General features: G+C 45.6%; 1 protein-coding gene across 1 annotated transcript in view; it reads left to right on the forward strand.

Annotated features, from left to right (window-relative positions):
- Positions 1–17907, forward strand: part of LOC124805025 — a 54196-nt gene that overhangs the window by 11140 nt on the left and 25149 nt on the right. The window contains exon 2 of the mRNA XM_047265435.1: positions 12002–12066. Coding sequence (XP_047121391.1) covers positions 12002–12066 — 65 coding nt within the window. The remainder of the gene's footprint in view (positions 1–12001; positions 12067–17907) is intronic.

A 17907-nucleotide genomic window follows, 5' to 3' on the forward strand; every position in this document is an offset into this window, starting at 1 on the left:
TATGGATCATGCGACAGTGTCTCGCCAGAAAGTTTCAAGTGGGGTCGACTGGTCGAGTAGATCCGGTGGGATGGCGAATTCGTTGGATTTCTCGCTACGGGAACATTTAGAAGCCAACCCATCGGCAATGCGCAAATCTTACAGTAGCGTGTGACCAGACATCTGACGCAATCCAGTGGAGCCGAGCGTATCTGTAAGGTGAGTGATTCACTGTGAAGAAGGGTTGAAGGACGTGTCGTGACACGTGGTAAATACATGCAGCACTGCCTAAAGTGTCTACATTTACGCAACAGACAGATGAGAATCAGAGAACAGATTGGTCCATAGCTCAATAGGTATCGGTTTCTGAGCAAATCATTATAGGAACTTTTCTTCTAGTTTTGACCAATACTACATGTGACACTTTATTTTCAGAACACCATGTACAGAGTATTTTTATACACTCTCGATCGTTTACTGTTCCTATGAAAGTCAGGAATTTCATTTTCGATGACTAAAAATCGACGTCGGGTGCATAAGATTTATTTTCAAATTTTTGTCCGAACAAGTACCAGCCCAGCTGCCCATCCACAGTGGAGCACTATAGAACACACATCAAATGTTGAAACCTTCATGGTTACATATTTAACTTGGTCAACAGTTTTATACAATATCGTGACAGAGAATACATAATGATTTAAGATACATTTTTATACGAGTACATACAGTGTCTTTTGGAACATTTTCGGACCATAGCCAAAATGTTTATAGACTCGTTCCTAACACAAAATATGTGGAGTGACTCGCTTTAGACGTAACAGTTCTTTTGTTTCTTGAGCGGTTCAAGATATCGAAACGATGTTTCCGGCAAACGATAGGACGCGTTGTTGACTGGATGCTGCTCCATGCAGAAGGCGGCAAGGTCCAGCACACAGTTTACATTTCTCAGCGAGTTTCACTCCAGAGAAGGATTCGTTCTGAAATGTATGTTGAAGTACAAGAATGCCATATGCGTGAAAGCCCAAAAGAGTTAACACTTCTCCTTTAATAGCCAGTGTTATTATTAACCGTGTTTTTTGGAATGTTGTTACACACAAAGTCTCACACGCAGTTTGGTTGCTTTAGACTCGACAAACTGCTGTAACTACCATCAGGAGACGTGGAAAAGGAACCGGCTAGGAGATTCATTAGCCTGTGTAGCCAGCCAAGAGCGAAGCTTTCAGCGAGCATTGTATGAGGCTTCTGTAATTACCGTGCTAGTTGATGCAACGAAGGCATGCGTCGTGGTTCGTTGAAAACACTTATAATCGCCACCAGTATACGAGTCTGTTATACAGTACACAAGCGAGCTATGTTGAGGATGACAGAACCAACGAGCGATAGTATTTTCCGTTTCATCACATTCGCTTCTGAAGACTGGATGCTGTATTTGACAACAGTGATGGATTATACTGGATGAATCACTTCAGACGTTTTACCGCAGGTATTTCTGAAATGGAAAATGCTGTTGATCTATAGTTCTCACAGAATGCATTGGAAGTCAGGAGCTCGTATTGGTAGCCAATCAACAGATTGTAATAATAATAATAATAATAATAAAGTGTACTTTTTGTGAAAACACACTTTTAAGTGGAACAATGCCTATTGACATTAGCAAACTAAAATCGGGGATTATTAGAATGTCAGTGGTGTTTGTTGCTTCTGTGTAGTGTGAGTCGATTACGAGATATCGTATTCTAAAAAAGATTCCATACCGACACTTGTCTGCCATTCAAGCAACGTAATTGCTAGCTAAGACGTTGGACGTCTGCTTATAGTGTGCTTGTGTGTTCCTTGAGTGCATTACGACTTGATAGTCAGTTTATTTGTGACAGTCGATTCAGCAGGTGGTGAGTGGACGATGGAATTCACCAATGCAGAAAGCGCCGATTTGCTCATCATGTATGTAGAGTACAGGAAGGACGCAGTTCGTTCTTGTACGGTGTACGCGGCAAGATATCCCAATAGACGTCAACCATCCCAGCAATTATTTATCAACTATTTCAATCAGTTGACTGATAGTGGTAGTGTAACGCCTAACAGCGTAACAGAAGGAAACAAGTGACGACAGAAGAGGCGGAAATTAATGTTGTTGCTGCTGTTGCAATTGATCAAATGGTTCAAATGGCTCTGAGCACTATGGGACTTAACATCTGTGGTCATCAGTCCCCTACAACTTAGGACTACTTAACCCTAACTAACCTAAGGACATCACACACATCCATGCCCGAGGCAGGATCGAACCTGCGACCGTAGCAGTCGCGCGGTTCCGGACTGAGCGCCTAGAACCGCTAGACCACTGCGGCCGGCTTGCAATTGATCCTCACGTTAGCTCCCGCGCAGTCGCACGAGGACGTGGCATGTCAGGTAAGTAAGTGTCGACGCGTTCTCCATCGACAAAGGTTCCATTCCTATCACATCTCTCTCCATCAAGAGCTGCATGGAAATGACTGAGAATCGTGTTAACTTCTGTACATGTTGTGTAGTGACGAAGCCACATTTACCAATCACGGCCAGATATGCGCTATTGGTCTGCTGACAATCACTGTTCGCTTCATAAGGTGAAACGTTAGCGTCCATGGAATGCAAACGTGGGTTGTGGGACAGTAAATCATCAGGTAATGGGCTCGTGTTTCATAGACGGAATACTGTACGCGCACAATTACCGCCGCCTCCTAACAGACCATCTTCCGCGGATGTTGGAAGACCATCCTCTGCAGACTAGGAGGAACCTGTGGAACCAACATGATGGCTGTCCAGCCCATAGAACACGAATGCTTTTCAAATCGTGAGATTGGACGCAGAGGACGTGTACCTCGGCCGGCCCGTTCCTCCGATTTGACGCCTGTAGACTTTTTTTGCTGTAAGGAGAGTTGAAAGACGTTGTCTACAATGATATACCAATGACACCCGGATATATGCTAAAATGCTAGCAGTGTGCAGCAGTCGTCCTATATGAGACTGGAAGCATGTATTGCCACTACCGATGGTCATTTTGAACACAACTTGTGATAGTCAGTTGTCTCGTTACTGGTCAGTATCCGCATAAGAGTGTATGCACTTGTGTTGTTCTTTCATGTCTGCTACCACAGTTACTGTACAAGTGTTGGTGTGGAAAGTTTTAAAAATATGATATTTCGTAAACGACTCGCAGCAGAATCTTGCAACAAACACCACTGACATTCTGATTCGCTCCACTTTTACTCTGTTAATGTCAATAAGCATCGTTAAGTTTAAAACGTGTATCGTTGCACGAAAAATAACTTTCTAAGAATTATTACAACCCATTGACTGGCTAACAATACGAGCCTCTGACTACCAATCCATTCTGTGAGAACCACACATCAATAGCACTCTTCGTTTTCCATAATATTTGCGGTGCAAGTTTTAAGTGATCCATCTTGCATAATTTTTCACAGTAGCCGTTGCGGTTTCTATTGGAACCTGTTTAGTGTAAATCGCGTAACGATTGCATTCAAGAGTCTGTGACGATAATGAAACTCGTCAAGTGTTTTTGTCGGCACTACTGATATGAAATCCTGCGTCAACGTTTGTTCGCGATGTTTCTGGCTCAACTAGCTCAGACTGATACGGTAGCGTAAGTAGCACCAATGCTTAGTACGTTAACATTTTTACTACAGGAAACTTGCAGAAAGGAGTATTATTCTTATCTTTCTTCTGTGGGCTGCAAGCTTTCAATGAAAGCAAAAATTTCTTTCGAAGCGGAAAATTTTAATTTTATCGTACGGGATCTCTTCTTATCTTCTGCAGCCAACTGCGAATGGAGAAACTAGCGGATTATACACACATCAAAAAAGGTTTGCATCACCCAGGTTCCCATAAATGAAGATATACGTTGACTGTGGATATTGTATCACAGACACAGTCCTTTTGACTGTTCAGAGATGTAACTAAACCCGTCCAAAGATGTAAACAACCACGCATGAGCACCGCCTATTAGCGCAGGGGTTCCGCCAGCCAGTCAGTTCCAGTCATTCCACCAGGAAGGAGGTACACGGCTCGTGTTGAAACTTCCTGGCAGATTAAAACTGTGTGCCCGACTGAGACTCGAACTCGGGACCTTTGCCTTTCGCGGGCAAGTGCTCTACCAACTGAGCTACCGAAGCACGACTCACGCCCGGTACTCACAGCTTTACTTCTGCCAGTACCTCGTCTCCTACCTTCCAAACCAGTCGGGCACACAGTTTTAATCTGCCAGGAAGTTTCATATCAGCGCACACTCCGCTGCAGAGTGAAAATCTCATTCTGGAAACATCCCCCAGGCTGTGGCTAAGCCATGTCTCCGCAATATCCTTTCTTTCAGGAGTGCTAGTTCTGCAAGGTTTGGAAGGTAGGAGACGAGGTACTGGCAGAAGTAAAGCTGTGAGTACCGGGCGTGAGTCGTGCTTCGGTAGCTCAGTTGGTAGAGCACTTGCCCGCGAAAGGCAAAGGTCCCGAGTTCGAGTCTCAGTCGGGCACACAGTTTTAATCTGCCAGGAAGTTTCATATCAGCGCACACTCCGCTGCAGAGTGAAAATCTCATTCTGGAAACATCCCCCAGGCTGTGGCTAAGCCATGTCTCCGCAATATCCTTTCTTTCAGGAGTGCTAGTTCTGCAAGGGTCGCAGGAGAGCTTCTGTAAAGTTTGGAAGGTAGGAGACGAGGTACTGGCAGAAGTAAAGCTGTGAGTACCGGGCGTGAGTCGTGCTTCGGTAGCTCAGTTGGTAGAGCACTTGCCCGCGAAAGGCAAAGGTCCCGAGTTCGAGTCTCAGTCGGGCACACAGTTTTAATCTGCCAGGAAGTTTCATATCAGCGCACACTCCGCTGCAGAGTAAAATCTCATTCTGGAAACATCCCCCAGGCTGTGGCTAAGCCATGTCTCCGCAATATCCTTTCTTTCAGGAGTGCTAGTTCTGCAAGGTTCGCAGGAGAGCTTCTGTAAAGTTTGGAAGGTAGGAGACGAGGTACTGGCAGAAGTAAAGCTGTGAGTACCGGGCGTGAGTCGTGCTTCGGTAGCTCAGTTGGTAGAGCACTTGCCCGCGAAAGGCAAAGGTCCCGAGTTCGAGTCTCAGTCGGGCACACAGTTTTAATCTGCCAGGAAGTTTCATATCAGCGCACACTCCGCTGCAGAGTGAAAATCTCATTACGGCTCGTGTTGTCTGTAGTTCAACCATGCCTAGACGGTCAATACCCCGGTTCGATCGTGTCCGCGTTGTTACTTTATGCCAGGAAGGACCTCAACAAGGGAAGTGTCCAGGCGTCTCGGAGTGAACCAAAGCGATGTTGTTCAGACATGGAGGAGATACAGAGAGACAGGAACTGTCGATGACATGCCTCGCTCAGGCCGCCCAAAGGCTACTACTGCACTGGATGACCGATACCTACTGATTATGGCTCGGAGGAACCCTGACAGCAACGCCACCATGTTGAATAATGCTTTGCGTTCAGCCACTGGACGTCGTGTTACGACTCAAACTGTGCGCAATAGGCTGCATGATGCGCAACGTCAGTCCCTACATCCATGGCGAGGTCCATCTTTGCAAGCACGACACCATGCAGCGCGGTACAGATGGGCCAATCAACATGCCGAATGGACCGCTTAGGACTGGCATCGCGTTCTCTTCACCGATGAGCGTCGCATATGTCTTCAACCAGACAATCGTCATAGACGTGTTTGGAGGCAAACCGTTCAGGCTTAACGCTTTAGACACAGTGCCCGGCGAGTGCAGCAAGGTGGAGGTTCCCTGATGTTTTGGGGTGACATTATTTGGGGCCGAACTACGCCGCTGGTGGTCATGGAAGACGCCGTAACGGCTACACAATACGTGAATGCCATCCTCCGACCGACAGTGCAACCATATTGGCAGCATATTGGCGAGGCGTTCGTCTTCATGGACAAGAATTCGCTCTCCCATCGTGCACATCTTGTGAATGACTTCCTTCAGGATAACGACATCGCTCGACTAGAGTGGTCAGCATGTTCTCCAGAAATGAACCCTGTTGTCGAACATGCCTGGGATAGAATGAAAACGGCTGTTTATGGACAACGTGACCCACCACCCACTCTGAGTGATCCACGCCGAATCGCCGTTGGAGACAATCTGGACCAACAGTGCCTTAATGAAATGGTGGATAGTATGCCTCGGCAAATACAGACATGCATCAAAGCTGGGTACTGGATATTGGAGGTACCGGTGTGTACAGCAATCTGGAGCACCTCCTCTGAAGGTCTCGCTGTATGGTGGTACAACATGCAATTTGTGGTTTTCATGAGCAATAAAAAGGGCGGAAATGATGTTTATGTTGATCTCTCTCCCAACTTTCTGTACAGGTTCCGGAACTCTCGGAACCAAGGTCATGCAAAACGTTTTTTGATGTGTGTATTTACATCACATAAAACCTACGGTCTGTGACATTTGTTTATTTGGTAAAGAGGAAAGCTATCTAATTTGAAGCACGATATTTTTATGTCTATTGAAATATAACCTCATTATTCACCTGCGACGGACAATCAGTGTGTGATTTTCTATTCTACAACCGATGAGCAGCAGCTGAAACGCATCATGTCATACAAACGGCTGGTAGCTTCCGTGTACAGCAGTACGAAATGCAGTGGAAGTAACAATATCACTGTGGGTAAATCGAGGGTCGGGCTTCAGTGTGTTGACACGAAAAGAGATGCAGGAAGTTGTCGATAAAGGAGTCTTATGAAACATATATGTTTACTGTGGTCGATTAATGCTCCAACCGATTTAATGGGGAATGTAACCAAATTCTGTGTTTACCTTGCATATAGTTATGTAAAGACAAGATTAAGATGATTACATGGTTACAGGCAATAGAAACAATCATTTATCCAACTTGAATGGAACTGGAATTTGTGCAGGTACCACAGAATGTTAGCATTTCCCGCGATTTTTGCAGCAGTCTTCTTTGTCCTACGACCATGCGTGCATATTTTCAAGTGAGGATATCATTAGAGACAGTGAAGCGTTGACACATCCAGTGATACATATCTCAGTAATAGAGGTAAATTGACGAGAGTTTTCAGAAATGACAACATTCTGCGCTCGGAATTTATTTATTCACAATCGCTGCTTCAGCATATTATGCCTTTCTCAGGTCATAGCTGAGAATGAAGGGCGTCAGTACATACCGTTCCATTTAAGAGGACACTGTCCTTGTGTCAAAAATGTTAGCATATCCCATCTACACAATAAGAATCCTACACGTAGAAGGACGTAGCTCTATCGAACTCATGTCATCTACACACTTTAGTTTCCACTGTGCACACATCAGGTGTGACATACGTCAAATCCGGTGAAGCTGTGCATAAATGTATTTTATTGTACGCCCGTCGATCACTCTTTTCTGTCCTGAGCGCACAATAAGCACGTCTCCCGCCAAGTACGAACTACCTGTGAGAGATTTCGCATGATTTTAAGCAGCCCATGCAAAGTAGCTGTCATGCATTTTCTTCTTCGTGACAATTCTCGGCCGCACTCTGCAGGGGCAATGAGCATGCTCCTGCAGCGTTTTCTATGGGAAGTGTTCGATCACCCACCACACAGCCCGGATTAGGCTCCGTCTGTTTTTGGTCTCTGCTCAGATGAATCGCTGGCCATGAATACAACATTTTGGCACAGACAACGAGCTGCAGACCAGCGTAGAGAATTGGCAGGAAGCACAGGCGGCTGCTTTCTGTGGCGAGGCTGTTGGAACGTTCGTACACTGCTACGACAAAAATCTAAATCAGAGCGGTGACTATGTAGAGAAGTAGCTGGAAGTTGTAGCTGACCGTTATAAATAAAAATTTTTGATTTCCACCGTGGTTTCAATTTCACAACGGATCGGACCTTACTTTCCTAGTAGCCCTCGTAGATGCTATGTATGTTGAAAGAATAAAAGAATCAGCTGCTCTACCTGCCACGGTTTCTCTTTTAGAAGTCCTGCCACTCTTCTGTTCGCTGACAGTGAAGACATTGAACCTACTCACTTAAAGCAAAAGTTTCGGTTGGCAGAACTAATAACAGAAAAATTGTAGGGGACAAGGAGGAAAATACGTATCAATAACAGATAAATAAATCAAAGTATACAGTTCGTGAAACAACATGTATGTGAGGTAGTCTTGTTAGACAACTGAAACGAAATCACCCTACAATTCTCGATTACTTGGTACGCAGCCGTCTTGATCTACTACAAGAAAAATATATGGAAAACCTATAAAATACAAATGATATCTCGTCCAGTTCTTCGAGCGGGTTTTTTGGGGGATTAAAATGAATTCTTGGCGGTAAATAACGAGAAAAAAAGATGGCTAACCATGAGGAGTTACGGATGCTAACACAAAGACAGGGGCTTCGTGACGATGCCTAACACGTCAGCGTTGACGAAATCGTTGTAATGGCTGCTCGCGGTAGAAGCGGCGTAAAGCCGTAATAAAAGCGGCCGAAGTAACCACGTGCATTACGCTGCGAAGCATCCTAGCTAAAACTGGCTCCGCAAAAGGCTGCTTCCAAGTTGATGGAAGCCAGTTCATATACAATAAAATTGCAGCAACTCCTGCACTGCCGCAATATAGGCTTGTGGGTACACTTTGATGCAAACAGTTTTTGTGTATTATTGCTTCGCCATATGGGAAATTAAATTAGCAAAAAGCGTTAATAACAAGACGAACCCAAACACGGACAAACAAAAGAAGTGTTCAAGTTACAATGATTGTCCCGCAATACCACCATTAAAGAAGTCATGTCCTAAGATGTGCAGCCGAATGGGGGTCGGAGAGCGGCTCTCCTCGGTTTTGTACTCGGATGCAGTACATTAGTGTGCTTCTCCCGTGTGAAAAAGATTCATGTAGCCAACTCGACTGGGGTGGCAGCGAGGACGGTTCCTGCTCTGGCCGGTCGAGCTCATGGCGTTTAAGTTGGCTAACCTGTTGTCGCGCTAGGTCAACGAGCACGGGAAATACTCATGACCCGCGTTTCTGCTGCCAAAATTTTAACGTAACGGCCCAGAACTTTTACCGGTTTTATCAATCTTGTGGTTTTTATAAATTAATGAAGCGGTGAATACGAAAACTGATTTGCCCCAATTTTCGATGGTCCTCTACTTAGGCAGCCCATCGTTGGGTTCCATTGGCTGGGACAAATTTTATTAGTGGCTAAATTGATTGATTAATTTTATCGAATTGTAATTAACCAAGTAATAGGCCCATATTATTACCGTTTCTGTCAGTGTGCACCAAGAAAGCCATGTGTGTCGTGGCGCGGTTGCTTTGGAGGACTAAATGGAAAAATAGAAAAGTTCACTACAAAAATTGATGTGTTGAATGCGAAGACACGGACGTATTTGAAATCTTCCTCTGAAGTAAACATTTTGAATGTGAAAGTGGGATATTTGTATCTTGCAAGATTTTTATGACTGAGAAGGTTGTATGACTTCGTGTGTTTACTGGGTACCGGAAATTCTGTAGGGCGAGGTAGCTGATGCGATGCTGGCACATGACATCGGCACTCGCGGTGAGTGTAAACACCAAGTCATCACGATGAAGTTATAATTTGTTCGGAGCCACGAAGGATATTACGAAACATAAATAAATTACGGACTGAAGTATTTTGATATAAAATAATGGCTCTTTACTTACCTACCGTCCGCCTCTGGTAGCTGAGTTCAGCGTGACGGAATGTCATACCTAACGGCCCGGTTTCGATTTCCGGCTGGATGGAGATTTTGTCCGCTCAGGGACTGGGTGTTGTGTTGTCCTTATCATCATCATTTCATGCCCATCGACACGCACGTCGCCGACGTGGCGTCAGCGAGAAAGACCTACACCAGACGAACGGTCTACCCGACGGGAGGCCCTAGCCACTCGGCCACTTACCTACCCCTTGAATATGTTCCTAGATAATTCTCCTGAATGTATAACTCTCTTTTTATGGGGTTATAAAAAAGCCGCTCTCTGGAAAACACAGTATATGTATTTTCTCTACTCTGTAGCGAAACATGTTTCGCCATATTTAAGCCTGAAAAGTATAACTTGTGCAGTTCTTTGCTGCTCACTTGAAACTAAATTAATTGTGATGAAGGAATTGCAGTGGTTGTGTTGCTGTTACCGCATTTTTATGGCTCGATAGCATCTCACCTGTAAAGTAGTCCCCAGAATTTGCTCATAGAGTTATTATTTTTTTAATATTTTTTCCGAGAGTAACAGTGGTGCATGTTCTGTGATTACATTTTTCCATTGTATACATTTTCAGCGGTTTTATTTCGTTTTTTGTCATGCACACTGTTTTTTACTTCTTTCTAAAACATAGGTGTCGAAACATGGTTGGGTAAAGAAAAATAAAACGAAAATGGATTATGTTTTGCAAAAGGAGTAGTTTCTTAAAACAAATTTGATTCGCAAACACGGAGAAAAAATAAAACTAACAGGAGTTTCCAGCCCTAGTGAGATGATTTGATGCAAGAGGGAAATGAAAACTGAATACCCGTCACAACGGGACCATGCAAAGATTCCCCTCAAATGTAATGCCACACGCGTTAAGACATTTATCGCACTGGGAGATGAGATGCTCAGTTCGTCTAGCTTAGAACGCAGTCGGCCGCTTAAGCACCCAGCCTTGCACTTCCTCTTCCGGCTGAAACCGACGTCCACGCATGTGTTTCTTGAGGTCGCCAAAGGTGTGAATATCACACGGGCCGGCCGGTGTGGACAAGCGGTTCTAGGCGCTTCAGTCTGGAACCGCGCGACCGCTACGGTCGCAGGTTCGAATCCTGCCTCGGGCATGGATGTGTGTGATGTCCTTAGGTTAGTTAGGTTTAAGTAGTTCTAAGTTGTAGGGGACTGATGACCTCAGATGTTAAGTCCCATAGTGCTCAGAGCCATTTGAACCATTCGAATATCACACGGCGAAGGATCCGGGCTGTAGCGAAGATGCTGCAGTGTTTCACAACCAAATCGCTCAAGCGTAGCCTCCGTCCGGTTGGCGGTGTGGGGGCGGACGTTATCGTGCAACAGGTTGCTTCCTCTGCTCGCCAAGTTCCTCAGGCGGGCGTGTAACCACAGTCAATGTGCAGCGCTACGAACACACTCTGCAGTAACAACGACGTGCCATAAAGTCAAAACGCCCAGGAATGCTGTCGGGCGGAATCGTCCTGTTGCACAATAATGCCTTCCCCAAATTGCCAATCGGGCGAAGGTTGCGCTTCAGTGATTTGGTAGGGAAACCCTACAACATCCTCCGTACAGCCTGGATCTTTCGCCGTGAGATTTTCACTTCTTTGGCGACCTGAAGAAAGACGAGCGTGGACGTCAGTTTCAGCTGGACGAGGAAGTGCAAGAATTGGGACGGTTGTGTTCCGTCAGCGGCCAGACGCGTTTCGAGAAACAGGAATTGATCGTCTCGCTCACAGTGTGGTAAATGTCGTAATGTGTGTGGTGATTACTTTTGAATGGAACCATTCCGTGGCCCGGATGTGGCGGACGGTCAGTTTTCATTTGACTGCCGCTCATACTTCTCTGTTTCGCCGTTAGATTATGTTGTGAAATTCCCACCAGTATTTCCTAGAGAAGCTCTCCTACATTTTGAAGGTGGCCCCTGCTAGGGACTACTGGCAAGGAGTGAAAACAAATATCTGCCAACAGTATGCAGAAAAAAGCTGTCGGGTTAGATGTCAGGATGTCGTCGCGAGGAAATATTGTGAGCCTTTGAGAGGTCGGTCCGTGGCTAACACAGCAACCATACGTTGAGTCCTCGAGCCTTGGCTTAACACTAACTATACAGGGTGTTCAAAAGCTAAGCCGTCAGGGCCTCAACTGACGTGTTTTCCGCACTTTCGGTCTCGCACGGTAAGGAGAGTGTCTTCCCGCTACCCTGTGTGTGTCCCGAGCCACAGCGCTCCCCGGGCGATCCGCCTCGCTTTGCTGGGTGAGAGAGAGTGCATGCAGGCAGTGGCGATGGCTGTGACGCGGCTGCTCTTTCAGGAGAAGGTCCAGCTCGGCGTCGTCGCAGCAGCAGAAGCTGGACGAGCTGCAGGAGGACGGCGCAGGCGAGGACGAAGGGCAGGAGTCCGCTCCGCAGACGCCCGAGCCCTTCAGCCTCGACGACACCGTCTCCACCGCATCGAGCCGCAGCCTCAGCAGCGCCGACGCAGACGTCGACGCAGACGCCGACGGCGACGGCGACGGCGACTTGGACGAAACGTGAGCGCTCACACGTGCTGTTTGGTCTGGGTGGTGGGTCGCGCGCTTCTGATTTCCATCTCTTGGCGGCGTTATCTGGTTCAACATATCCCAGAGGCTCTAGAAATAATCATTGTAGCGGTAATCAACCAAATGGGACCTCCACCCGTAGCCTGAAAGGGCTGAGGTACTATTATGAAGTCCGCAGGTTGGTGTTTCTCACCATGGTAACAGAAGGAAATTCCATGTACACTGCAACGAGAGCAGACTTGTCGCTATAGCGTTTCCGATCACCAGGCAGGGTACCAGCGACGCGGATCAAACGTATTGTGCGATGCTGAGAGGATTATGTCAGGTAATGAGAAACTAAGGACCGCTTATATAAGTTGTTTCACAACTCCTGTTAAGGCTTCTAGGATTTTACAGAGAACAGGGTACCCAACCGTGTCTGGAAATGTAGTTCTTGCGTGTAAAATGGGTTTGAAGCATGAATCACTTTCAAAAATTCCACTTTACTCCAGCTCCAACCTATTTGCTGTGTACTAGCTGGACCAATTAGTGAATCAGCTGCACGTTGCGCGGGTGTACGTGTAATGCATGCTTTCGTACACAGGGTGTACAATCGCTGGTGCACATTCGTGCAGCACCACATTCAGTTGCGAACGTGTCATTTTCTCGCATCCGTTGTATTCAGACGAGAATGGTATGTGATGGACTGTGGCGTCCCGGAAAGCATTCTCGATGCGTGCGTCCTGCAGCTCTGTCATCACGTGCTGTGCCATGAAGCAGGAGATATGAAAGTGATTCGATTTCGAACTCATTTTATATCCAAACGGCACATTCCCGGAAGTGGGTTCCTTGGCGATGCTGTGGCGCAGACTAATAGCGAAATTCTGCATGACCCGCTGAAGTGTCGGAACATCGAAGCATTCGACAGGCTCCTGAATTGTTCTTTTCAGCTCAGCAATGGTTATAGTGTTATTGCCGTACACCTTGTCTTTAAGATAGCCCCACAAAAAGAAGTGCTCATATCCGGACAATATGGCGGTCAATCGAGGCGCATGCCAATGGCCTGTGGGTACCCAAACCAGAATGCGGTCGCCAAAGTGCTCCTCCAGGACATGAAACACTGCCCTGCTTCGATGGGATCGAGCTCCGTCTTGCATGAACCACATCTTGTCGAAATCAGGGTCACCTTGAATTATGGGGATGAAATCATCTTCCAACACCCTCACGTACTGTTCGGTAGTCACCGTGCCATCAAGGGATATCGCACCGATTATTCCGTGACTGGACATTGCACGTCACACAGTCACTCGTTGAGCGAATTCTTAGTCCCCCACATCCGCCAATTTTGGTTAGTGACGAACCCATCAAAATGAAACTGGGCTTCGTCGCAAAACCGAACCGTGCATGCGCATGATAATTCGCATCATGCCCCGCGGCCAACCATGCAATTTGAACGTCCTAATGCAATCCGTTCAGAAGTTATGACGATTTTACTTCATATAGTTCAATAATTGTCACCCTGTAACAAGACAATGCATGTTTATGTCTCTGGCACTCTCTGCATCGATAGTTTGCTTAGCGTTGTATAACGGCCTTAAAACCTGTGAACTATTCAGACTTTCGTCCACAGAGAAAATCGCCTAAATCCATGGCCGACAGTGAATGGTTTCATCGTATTAAGCCAATTTATGAAACAAAGAGGTGAAGCAGCTGTCGTCTACATTTCGTGTTATCTGCTACCAAACGATGTATTCTCTACGGTACTAGTTATGAAGATAATTATGACAGCGCTACGTTTTGAAAACACACCGTCTTTAATTGCTAAGAGCACTCAGTACTACACTGGATGAGTATTGTCTGGATAATTTGCGCTCTGTTTTTTTTTTTTTTTTTTTTCTTCTTTAACTCATCTCAATGTTTATGACGTCATATGTCCTGAACTATGTAGTGTACAAACAAGTAATTTTTCACGTACGCTCAGTGGTATACGTGCATACTGCCCGCAAAGTGTGTTGCGAATAGAATGAATAGTAAAGAACTAACAAATTAAAACGTCATGCTTGGTGCTGGCGTTTAACAGCGTGAACAGGGAAAATGTAGTAAGCGATAAACATTTTTTCCTTTCATTATTTTGTGGTTGGTATTAGTGTGGAAAAGTTTATAAAAGGTTTCAAATTATGTGTGAAGTTTGTTGAAAGTCAGGTGCTCTAAATCTCAATTGCTGGATGAATATGGTATTGGTAATTTGCGCGCTGAGAATTACACTGCATCAAGAAATATCGGACAGACAACCTGCAATCTGTTCCGAGTGACCGTTTCCGCCATTTAGTAATATAGACGTGTCCGGCGCGCAGCCTTGTGCGGAAGCAAAACAAGGACGAGAAACAGTACACACAAAGGCAGAGTAGAAGCTACAGAAGAAAGCCGACGATGATGCGGGTAGAGGTATGACTAATGACGCACTAGGACGCAGTTATGTCACAATTACATAAAGAAGAAGTCGGTAGATAGGATACATCCTTAGGCATCGACAATATTGTATGTGGGGAGGGCTAGTAAAAATTGACGTGAGACCTAGGCATAAATGCAGTAGAAGCACAGGTTGCAGCAGTTATTCAACAATGAAGAGTCTCGAAAACGAAAGACCAAGAATCAGCACCAGCGAGTTGCTTAATCCGCTAACATACGCCGTTGCCATCGAGGTTGACTCGCATTCAGCTAGTTAGATCCTGCTGGTGGAAGAAAATGTCGCAGCTGCCTTTAGGGTGACAAGTACAGGAGAGCTGGTGGCGTACAACTGCAGATTGCCAGACTTTTCGGTAACGGCTTGGATTAAATTCCAGACCTCTCTGCCGTCCCTCCTGGAGCGGTGATAGGCCCGTAGGGCGAGGGCGTGGCGGTCGGCGGCCTCCCCGATGCCTTTACAGGGGAGTGGACTGCGCGCCGGCACACGCTCCTGGCTCTTATCGTTATTAACGGCACTGAAACTCACACTCACCTGTCGTAGTCACACACACACACACACACACACAGACATAACAGATTCACTTGAGACACGGCTCTCACATTTCGCGAAGTAAAAGTGGAATTGCATGCGAAGAGAGGAAACCTTCCCAATTAGGAGACTGGAGCTACTGTTTATGGTCATCCAGCCACCAGTATCACAAGATTCTTTCTTTCTTTTTAGTTCCCGTACGTAAAGTTTGACTCTTGCACTCGTGTTGCGAACATTCCATTGAACTAGAGACCCTTAATACACCTGTGGATAGGATCTAGGAAGCTGGTCCATTCCGCAGGATGTCTCACGGACAAACCGACAATTGGTCGTCAAAGTAGATCACATCAAATGCTAATTAATAGTCGTGGGACAGTTGAAGGACTTACCAGACCACGACAACTAACCCGTTTGTAATTGGGGGCCGTCACAATGGCATACACACATAAATATCGGTATATACTTTATAAAAATGTTTATTTATGTGTTCATTATAGAAACGACTGAAGATGTGAGTGAGCAGCCGAAACAATCCAAAAAAATCGGGAATTTTCGCCTACAAAAGATAACTATTTATGAAAGTATACACACTGAGTACTGTGCACCTGTCTGGTTGGAAAGTGTACATGTGAAGAAGGTAGACACAAAACTTAACGACACAATGCGCTGCATCACTGGTTCCATCAAATCAACCCCATGCCGCTTGTTACCTGTACTGAGTCACATCCCTCCACCTCACTTAAGGCGGAAACAAGCTCTACTGAGTGAGGCCAAGAAAATCTCTGCATCACCCTCTCTACCACTGCACCAGGAATTCTGTCATCTGCCACAGCAACGACTGCGATCAAGAAGACCAGCAAGTGTTACTGCAGGACAACTCATCGCGGATGGTTTTGATCTAAATGAAAGCTGGAAGCGTTAATGGACAACGAAAACATTGGGAACAAGAGCCCATTGCCTTGATCCCACAAAGAAACCAAAAGGTTTTGACCTACCGAGGAAGCTCTGGTGCCGCCTCAACAGGTTAAGGACTGGGCATGGTTGTTGTAGCTACTTCAGGTACAAATGGGGCTGGATCAGTTAACCAGTGTGTGAGCATTCATACCCTGGAATTCCCGACGACTTGTTCACTCTCACACCCAGCTTAATTAATTGGTTAAAAAACACGGACTTCAAGGTTTAATCTTGTCTTATATCGTATGTATATTGTATAAAATCGCTAGCCTTGTATCAACTGTATATTTATCAAATCACCATACGATTAAATAAAATAGGGGAAAAATGAGTTTACAATACAGCTGCGGTAATATGCTTTCATCGTCAGAAGATACTATCTAGCTACACTCGCTGCTTGCCTCACAACAGAATCGATCTGACAAATTATATATCCGAAATGGGGATAGGATTGAGGCAGTCTAAACAAAGGGGTTACAGCAATAAAAATGGTACTAGATACAGTATCTTGCAGAGTAGGGTCACAACAACATCCCAGTACAGCCAGTCTAGAACGCTCACCTGAAGATGGCTAAAGTGTTGTCAGCCTAAATAACGCGATAAGGTGTCGACGCTATCCGGCTGCAGTCGTGGCACTTCATGGATTTTGTGTATATCTGGGAAATAAATCACTGACACAAAAGACTGGAAACCCTCTTTTAAATGAGCTGGACAGTAGGAATACGACAACACAGGAAAAACGCTTTGCAGTCTTTCGTGAATACCTCTATCACTTTTCTCCACTACATTTACTCAACCGTTTTTCACCGCCATCTTTCGTCTCTTGTAACGGATGTCGTTGCCCAGAGAATTATCACTTGGTCCAGCTTGTCTTCCTTAACAGCTTCTCAGCTACTCCGACACAAATATGAACTACGGAACGTGCAAAAACAAAAAGAGCTGCAAAAGGAGACAGGAAAAGTAGGAATTATTAGGTAAGCTGCAGAGAAACTTTTGAATTTTTCCCCTGGAGATATTCAGCAAATAATCTCCGCCCGCGGCAAAGTTGCTGTTTGACCTTCTGGGGTGCTCCGCATTCACAGTCTGCAGTCAAATACATTCTGTAACTTGGCTGGCGGATCGATATATAGGCAGCGATCACAGCCTCCAACGGGATGGTGCTGTTGCGCCAAATCCGATTAAACAGCGTCGGAGAAGACTGTCAGAGACTGTCCTTAATGTGTTCTTTACCTGTTCGGAAGGAAGGCGAACGCGAAATAGTTCCTGCCAACCCGAGGTACGAACGGTCTACGCTGATTCTATTACCAGCACATTGCTGATCAGCAGTTGCCTGCCTAAAAACTATGCCGTCGTAGTCGTGCTGGCTGACATTCGTGGACCTGCACCGTAATGCGGACGCCTGGATGTAGCTCTGAAGGACTACATGATCGGTTCATGTAGAACGGTAGTAACCTACTATTATGAGGCATCTTTAAGAAAATAGTGACTAAAGCGAAAGAAGCAGTAAATTTGGGTGTAAATCAAATGATTAAACGAACTTAGCAAGTTCGATAAGCAATGATTTCAAATGCAGCGAATATATCATTTTCGTAGTGAGTAAAAACTAAAAACTGACTTGTGTGCACCGAGTGACCTATCTACTTAGTGACCCTCCTGACTAAAACTTTCAGTAGTGAGAACGGAATTCCGAGTCCGTAGCAACTCTAGTACCGAGACACACAAATGACCATGAGGTGTTATACTCGGCAAT

This window comes from Schistocerca piceifrons, chromosome 7 (genome assembly GCF_021461385.2).
Source record: "Schistocerca piceifrons isolate TAMUIC-IGC-003096 chromosome 7, iqSchPice1.1, whole genome shotgun sequence".
In the NCBI taxonomy this organism is placed as follows: Eukaryota; Metazoa; Arthropoda; class Insecta; order Orthoptera; family Acrididae; genus Schistocerca; species Schistocerca piceifrons.